We start from the raw sequence: 7,689 nt of genomic DNA, 5'->3' as shown, positions 1-7,689 counted from the left end.
AGAGAGAGAGAGGGAGAGAGAGAGAGAAGCGGACCGTTGGATTTCAATCGAGTAATTCAGGCACAGTCAACTGAAACTTGTTAATTTGTTCAGTTTTGCTAGAACTCATCTAGATGAGATATAAATTAGTCTCATTCACATTTTATAGCCATTGGATGTGATGCTATAAGATGCGTGTGTGCTAACGTGGGTTTTATCTGTTTTTGTTTTCCATGTGAATGAGACCAAATTAAATCTTATCTAGATGAGTTCTAGGTACTCCCTAATTTGTTATCTTTCCAGTTGACTGGTCCATGGGGACGGGAGGTCACTTTCTCGTCCAATGGAAGTGATTGAACACCGTCCCCCTTCGTTCCCCTACACGCGCGAAATTCGGTCGCGAGATGTCGCAGGCCAATGTTTTCAGCCGAGACGCGCGCAGCAGGAAGCTGCACGACATTCGCTCATCCGGCCACGCCAAACGCCCAGCCAGCGACACCAGCGCATGCAGGAAGGACGCGGCGCCCAGGCCGGCACGCCACCACCACCCGCGCGGGACCGGCCGGACGAGTGGCGCTCCGCCAAGCTCGGAGCACGCACGCAACCCTCATGCCCGCGAAAGCCTCCCGTCCTCCACCGCACGGCGCAGCGAGCTATAAGACGGCGGCGCGGGCGCATCACCTCCCCGCATTCCCACGGAGAGAGGAGGCAGGCAGCCAGGCAGGCAGCGCTTGCCCCCGCCCTCCCTCCGTGCCCACGCCGACAGGGCCTCCCCCCTCTCGGGCGAGCGCCGGCGCCACCACCCACCACCACCACCCGGCCGGCCACGTAGCTAGCCCGGAATAAAATAAATTATCTATCTAAGTACCTAGCCAGCCATGGCGTCCCTCTCCCTCGAGGACGTCCGCAACGAGACCGTCGACCTGGTAAGCCCTTCTCCTTCCTTCCTTCCTCGCCGTCGATCGGTTCGTTTCATTCCTCCATTGATCCGCCTTCACGTCTCGTGTGCATTGGACTGATTTGATTTGCAATTTTGCAGTCGACGGTGACGGTGGATGAGGTGTTCAAGACGCTCAAGTGCGACAGGAAGGGGCTGAGCGAGGCGGAGGGCGAGAACCGGCTCAAGCTCTTCGGCCCCAACAAGCTGGAGGAGAAGAAGGAGAGCAAGCTGCTCAAGTTCCTGGGCTTCATGTGGAACCCGCTGTCATGGGTCATGGAGATCGCCGCCATCATGGCCATCGCGCTCGCCAACGGCGGCGGCAGGCCGCCGGACTGGCAGGACTTCGTCGGCATCGTCACCCTCCTCTTCATCAACTCCACCATCAGCTACATCGAGGAGGCCAACGCCGGGGACGCCGCCGCCGCGCTCATGGCCGGGCTCGCGCCCAAGACCAAGCTGCTCAGGGACGGCAGCTGGGAGGAGCGGGACGCCGCCATCCTCGTGCCCGGAGACATCATCAGCATCAAGCTCGGCGACATCATCCCCGCCGACGCCAGGCTGCTCGAGGGCGACGCGCTCAAGATCGACCAGTCGGCGCTCACGGGCGAGTCGCTGCCGGTGAACAGGTACTCCGGGCAGGAGGTGTTCTCAGGCTCCACGGTGAAGCAGGGCGAGCTCGAGGCCGTCGTCATCGCCACCGGCGTGCACACTTTCTTCGGCAAGGCCGCGCACCTCGTCGACAGCACCAACAACGTCGGACACTTCCAGCAGGTGCTCACGGCCATCGGCAACTTCTGCATCATCTCCATCGCCGCGGGCATGCTCGTGGAGATCATCGTCATGTACCCGATCCAGCACCGCGCGTACCGCGACGGCATCGACAACCTCCTCGTGCTCCTCATCGGCGGCATCCCCATCGCCATGCCCACCGTGCTCTCCGTCACCATGGCCATCGGCTCCCACCGGCTGTCGCAGCAGGGCGCCATCACCAAGCGCATGACGGCCATCGAGGAGATGGCCGGCATGGACGTGCTCTGCAGCGACAAGACCGGCACGCTCACACTCAACAAGCTCACCGTCGACAAGACCCTCATCGAGGTGTGCTCCAAGGGCGTCGACAAGGACATGGTGCTCCTCTACGCCGCCAGGGCGTCCCGTGTCGAGAACCAGGACGCCATTGACACGTGCATCGTCAACATGCTCGCCGACCCCAAGGAGGCCCGCGCCGGCATTAAGGAAGTCCACTTCCTACCCTTCAACCCGGTGGACAAGCGCACGGCCATCACCTACATCGACGGCAACGGCGACTGGCACAGGGTCAGCAAGGGCGCGCCCGAGCAGATCATCGAGCTCTGCAAGATGGCACCGGACGCCGAGAAGAAGGTGCACACGCTCATCGACTCATACGCCGACCGCGGCCTTCGGTCCCTCGGCGTGTCGTACCAGCAGGTCCCGGAGAAGAACAAGGAGAGCGCGGGCGACCCGTGGCAGTTCATCGGGCTGCTCCCCCTGTTCGACCCTCCGAGGCACGACAGCGCGGAGACCATCCGCCGCGCGCTCCACCTCGGCGTCAACGTCAAGATGATCACCGGCGACCAGCTGGCCATCGGGAAGGAGACCGGGCGGCGGCTCGGCATGGGCACCAACATGTACCCGTCCACGGCCCTCCTGGGCGACAAGAACACGGCCGTGGACGGCCTCCCCATCGACGAGCTCATCGAGAAGGCCGACGGGTTCGCCGGGGTGTTCCCGGAGCACAAGTACGAGATCGTGAAGCGGCTGCAGGACAAGAAGCACATCGTGGGGATGACGGGCGACGGCGTGAACGACGCGCCGGCGCTGAAGAAGGCCGACATCGGCATCGCCGTGGACGACGCGACGGACGCGGCCCGGTCGGCGTCGGACATCGTGCTGACGGAGCCCGGGCTGAGCGTGATCGTGAGCGCGGTGCTGACGAGCCGCGCCATCTTCCAGCGGATGAAGAACTACACCATCTACGCGGTGTCCATCACGATCCGGATCGTGCTCGGGTTCATGCTGGTGGCGCTGATCTGGAAGTTCGACTTCGCGCCCTTCATGGTGCTCATCATCGCCATCCTCAACGACGGCACCATCATGACCATCTCCAAGGACCGGGTGAAGCCGTCGCCGAAGCCGGACTCATGGAAACTCGACGAGATCTTCGCGACGGGGGTGGTGCTGGGCACGTACATGGCGCTGGCCACCGTGGTCTTCTTCTACCTGGCGCACGACACGGACTTCTTCACGGAGACGTTCGGGGTGCACCCGATCAGGGACAACGACCGGCAGCTCATGGCGGCGCTGTACCTGCAGGTGAGCATCATCAGCCAGGCGCTCATCTTCGTGACGCGGTCGCGGAGCTGGTCCTTCGTGGAGCGGCCGGGGTTCCTGCTGCTGTTCGCCTTCTTCGCGGCGCAGCTGATGGCGACGGCGATCGCCGTGTACGCCAACTGGGACTTCTGCGACATGGAGGGGATCGGGTGGGCGTGGGGCGGCGCCATCTGGGTCTTCACCCTCGTCACCTACATCCCGCTGGACGTGCTCAAGTTCATCATCCGCTACTCGATCAGCGGCAAGGGGTGGAACAACGTACAGAACAAGGCAAGCTAAGCCCAAGCCCATGCATTGTTTTGCCAATGGCAATGCCGCGCCCGCTCCTCCGCCGTCGCCATTGTTGTTGATTCGTCTTTCTCCATTTCGTCCCAGTGAAGTGAGACACGTTTGTGATCTTGGCGCAGACGGCGTTTACCAACAAGAAGGACTACGGCAGGGGCGAGCGGGAGGCGCTGTGGGCCAGGGAGCAGAGGACGCTCAACGGCCTCAGCCAGCCGGCCGGCTCCGACCTCCTCAGCAACAAGGAGGAGCTCTCCGACATCGCCGCGGAGGCCGCCAAGCGCGCCGAGATCGCCAGGCTCAGGGAGCTGCACACGCTCAAGGGCCACGTCGAGTCGGTCGTCAAGCAGAAGGGCATCGACATCGACGCCATTCCGCAGAACTACACCGTCTGATCTGACCGATTGCTGCTCCGGTGGGGCGGCCGGAGAGGGTCGCTTGTATTGCGTGGTTTTGAGCGAGAAGAGCAATGCTTGTACTACAACTATGCCGGTATACCTCTCTGTGTGTATACATCTCTCTTACTACTGCTGCATAGGTTTTCTTGTGCTCTCTATCTGACACTATCTGTAATACAAGTGTGTGGGAACGGTGCGTCTGCATCAACATTTTGTCTCTCTTGTCACAAACCTCTTGCTTCTCTCCCTGCTACTCCCTCCCTAAACAAATATAAGAGCATTTCGATCACTACTTTAGTGATCTATAAACGCCCTTATATTCTTTACGGAGGGGGTACTATGAAAACTGCGTGCGTGTGTGTGTATCCTGGCTAATGCACCTCCTACATCCAAAATCTCTTCTACCTTTTCAAATGAATGAACATCTCATAAACACAAAGAAATGGATAATTCTATGCATAAGAGAATATCCTAGTGATTCACATCTACCTACACAAAAACTCATAAACCTCATCTATCCTCAGGTTTACAGAAACACGATGGTACAGAAATGGGCAAAAAATTCTAATCAACTCCCCCCCAAAAAAAATCCTACCTCGGCAGTTCAGGGTTTAGTAGATGTAAACATGGTTTATGCGTCTTAACCAAGCTTCCTTGAGAGGGCATCAAAATGGTCATCGCAACACGACATCCATAGCGATATACATGTGACTATTTGCCGTGCATGCCTTGTGGATTGACCACGAGTATGGTTTCAGGTTTCGATATGATGCAGTAGCCCTTCATATAAGCAACTGCACTGAAGGCATCGCATCATTCTCTTGATCTCTCCAACTCCCTGATACAATCCTATGATAGCATGGTTGAATGAATCACGATACGGTATTCACCGCGAAGCCTTGATCGCCTTCCAGCAGGTGAATTCAGAAGGTATCATGTTCTCATCACTGGAAATCACAGCTTTGGCAGTTAGTTTTCCAGCCAATCCATGATACAGGAGGCCCCTGGCTCCAAGGCCACCGACTAGCCAAAAGGCACAATTGCTTCTCTCGCCTATAACATCATTTAGACAACCCAACAGTGGCAGGGATCCATTGGCTGTCAATGGAGGCATGGCTCTTATCCCAGCCCTTGCTCGTACATAATCCCATTTACTTATTCCTGGATAAACAGCAGAAGCTTTGGGGAGCAGCTCTTCCATTGCAGTACGTGCTTCTTCATCAGATACACTTGGATCATGATTGTCAGACTTCCATTGCCAAGTTGACCCGACAGAAACGGTGCAGGGTCCTTGGAATGCCAGCCATGCATCAGACAAGATTGAAGGACTTTGACTGCCATATTTTTCTCTGCAAGGAAATACAGCCATCAGATAGTTCCATATGATACTGTAATGACTGTAAGCTCAACTTATACGTAAACACCTTACGCTGTATCTGATGGCAGTTTGAATTCAGCAATAACTCCTCTACAGGTTCTAAGAGGCAACTTATTTGTAAGTTCTGGAAGTGAGCTAGCTTTGCCCCCAAGGCAGATGATCACTGCATCATAATCTCCTGCCATGTTGGATAAACAAATGTTGGTACTCTTAACACAATTTCTTCAGTATTAGCATTTTTTGTAACAGGAGCTGTTCAACTGATAAATTGTAAATTAACAAAAAATTGACGCTTCTCTTTAGCATGAGGTGGTTCATCAACTATAATTTCAGTTTAAAGTGCATGCAAAGCCAAAATGTAGAGTACAATATTGTAGAGTCAAGAACTTTTTCGAAAATTGCACGTGAGTTTACCTGAAAGTTGTTGTAGATTATCGATATGTTTGTTGTACAAACTGAACTCTTTCAGTTCACTGGGTGATACAGATGTTTCCTTGGCCATATTTTGGCACGCAAGGAACAATGCCTACAGAAGCACAAGAATGAAGTGCCTCAACATATGAACATACCAACAATAAGATAACAAACAACTGACGATGAAACAAAAGCAGCAACTCGTGCAGCACCTGCAAATATTTCTTAGGGTTGATGTTCAGTGCTAGTGGCATATAAATCGCAAGGTTGAGCGGAACACGTAACCCAGGGATCAGTCTTTGTGCAGCATCCGAATCAAGAACTTGAAGGCTGCAACTCTGGAGGCAACTCTGAGCATTCTAACTTGAATAGGTCGAAGTCGAAGCAATTAAAACCATGCACCAAAAAACACAAAAAGGAAGCACCTGAGCATAGCTTCGTAATCTCAGTCCAGCAGTACCTCTAGCAATATATCAGCAGCCTTCTCTGTCGTAGGTGGCCGCAAAATTCCCCTACTCAGTGGAAGGTATACTTATCAATAGGCCAAACATAAACAAAAACAAACGGTTAAAATATACACCCTCCATCCCATATTAATTGACGCTCAAACGGATGTAGCGTGACAAGGAAAAACTGATTGCCTTCTCCAGATAAGGGCTTCATCATCCCGACCATCGCCATCTGATCCAGCGATTCCATTCGCTTTCTCTGCGCTGCGCAGGAGATCCATGCTCTCTTTCCAGAATTCGCCTCCTCTCCAGAGAAGCTTGGCTGCAGTTAAGCAAGCAAATCCATGTGTCTGTCAAACTTATGCTAGAGCTGGACTCAAAACTGTACTCACAATATAGTGAGTGGAAGACAGAGTCGAATGCTTGTAGTGATGGAGGGGACCTTTTGGTGAGTACGGATGGAGAAGCCCTCCAGAGACCCCCGAGGCGCCTCCCCCGACGCCGTTCTCGTCGTAGACGTCCACCGACACGCGCGAATACTTCGGGCTTTGCTGCAGACATGCCAGACAGCGTCGGCTGGTTCAGGCGATGCTCCCAGTCCCAGCTGTGTGTGCAAGTAAATAAGGCCAGGGGGGGAGTAGAAGAGGAGAGGAGGGGACCTTGAGGAGGTGCCACGCGACGGAGAGCCCCGCGAAGCCGGCGCCGAGGACGGCGTAGCGGAGAGGGCGGGGCCATCCCGGCGGCGAGGGCGAGGGGGAGGAGGCGGCGGACGTGACGGCTCCTCTGGAGCACGAGCCGAGGCTCTGGAGGAGGCGGGACCGGGGAGGAAGGGGAGATGAGGGATGTGTGCTGTGAGGCGGCGGCATGGCTTCACGGGCGGCGGCTACGGTCGTGGATGAGGATGCGGCGGCTACTGTTCCGGATAGAAGGACGGCGGGCGGTGGAGCAGCGGCGCTATTCTCAGCAGGAATAGAGGGGTAGGGCCCACCGGAAAGAGACATTCGCCGTTCCGGGCTTGGAGGAATTGGGCCGCCCAGAGGTGCCTGGAAGCTGGAATCCAAGACACAGAAAAAGTATCCGCTCACCCCCTCAAAAAAAAAGTAGCCACTTTTTCTCATAAAAAAAAGAAAGAAAAGTAGCCACTTTTTATCATAAAAAAATAGCCACTATTTCTGTCTGTTCCTTAAAAAAAAGTGGACTACGCCTACAAAAAGGGCGGCCACGAAAGACAACTCATTATGCCAACTTCATTCTGAAAATTAATAATTTGATCATTTTGAGTTGTTTTAAAAAAAACAGTTGTAGAACAAGATATAATGTTTTTTTTTAAAGGGAAGGCGCACAAAGCACCGACAACTTCATTTTAATCAGGTCTCAAGTACATGTACCTAACCTTGGCAATCTAGCTGAAGAAGAAGAAGAGGGAGAAAAACACAAGTAGATTGCCTGTTCATTGATGCACGCAAATGCAGGCGCAGAAGAACTGTATAGAGCCTC

At 54.6% G+C, this 7,689-nt stretch overlaps 2 protein-coding genes across 3 annotated transcripts; one reads left to right on the top strand and one right to left on the bottom strand.

Moving 5' to 3' along the window:
- Window positions 1-656: 656 nt before the first annotated feature.
- Window positions 657-4,173, top strand: LOC123160996 (ATPase 6, plasma membrane-type). 2 transcript variants are annotated; one of them, XM_044578844.1, is made up of 3 exons: window positions 657-905; window positions 1,019-3,541; window positions 3,679-4,173. In XM_044578844.1, the coding sequence occupies exons 1-3, from the start codon at window positions 858-860 to the stop codon at window positions 3,946-3,948; spliced, it is 2,841 nt and encodes a 946-aa protein (XP_044434779.1). In that variant the 5' UTR covers window positions 657-857; the 3' UTR covers window positions 3,949-4,173. The 2 variants fall into 2 exon arrangements, with proteins under 2 accessions (XP_044434779.1, XP_044434780.1); XM_044578845.1 differs by having other exon boundaries at window positions 3,647-4,173.
- Window positions 4,174-4,339: 166 nt separating this feature from the next.
- On the bottom strand, window positions 4,340-7,154 carry LOC123158938 (uncharacterized). The gene is made up of 8 exons (XM_044576758.1): window positions 6,852-7,154; window positions 6,635-6,743; window positions 6,385-6,514; window positions 6,204-6,255; window positions 5,956-6,102; window positions 5,744-5,855; window positions 5,381-5,507; window positions 4,340-5,300 (listed from the first exon to the last, which is right to left on the bottom strand). The coding sequence occupies exons 1-8, from the start codon at window positions 7,056-7,058 to the stop codon at window positions 4,838-4,840; spliced, it is 1,347 nt and encodes a 448-aa protein (XP_044432693.1). The 5' UTR covers window positions 7,059-7,154; the 3' UTR covers window positions 4,340-4,837.
- Window positions 7,155-7,689: the final 535 nt, after the last annotated feature.

This window comes from Triticum aestivum, chromosome 7B (assembly GCF_018294505.1).
Source record: "Triticum aestivum cultivar Chinese Spring chromosome 7B, IWGSC CS RefSeq v2.1, whole genome shotgun sequence".
In the NCBI taxonomy this organism is placed as follows: domain Eukaryota; kingdom Viridiplantae; phylum Streptophyta; class Magnoliopsida; order Poales; family Poaceae; genus Triticum; species Triticum aestivum.
The sequence above is the reverse complement of the archived record's forward strand: the minus strand, read 5'-3'. Positions and strand labels throughout refer to the sequence as shown.

Coding starts and splice junctions, on each gene's coding strand:
- LOC123160996 (XM_044578844.1), top strand. CDS start 858: ATGGCGTCCCTCTCCCTCGAGGACGTCCGCAACGAGACCGTCGACCTG. Junction 906..1,018: donor GCAACGAGACCGTCGACCTG/GTAAGCCCTTCT, acceptor GCAATTTTGCAG/TCGACGGTGACGGTGGATGA. Junction 3,542..3,678: donor GGAACAACGTACAGAACAAG/GCAAGCTAAGCC, acceptor ATCTTGGCGCAG/ACGGCGTTTACCAACAAGAA.
- LOC123158938 (XM_044576758.1), bottom strand. CDS start 7,058: ATGCCGCCGCCTCACAGCACACATCCCTCATCTCCCCTTCCTCCCCGG. Junction 6,515..6,634: donor CCATCCGTACTCACCAAAAG/GTCCCCTCCATC, acceptor GCTTAACTGCAG/CCAAGCTTCTCTGGAGAGGA. Junction 6,103..6,203: donor CTGCTGATATATTGCTAGAG/GTACTGCTGGAC, acceptor TATTCAAGTTAG/AATGCTCAGAGTTGCCTCCA.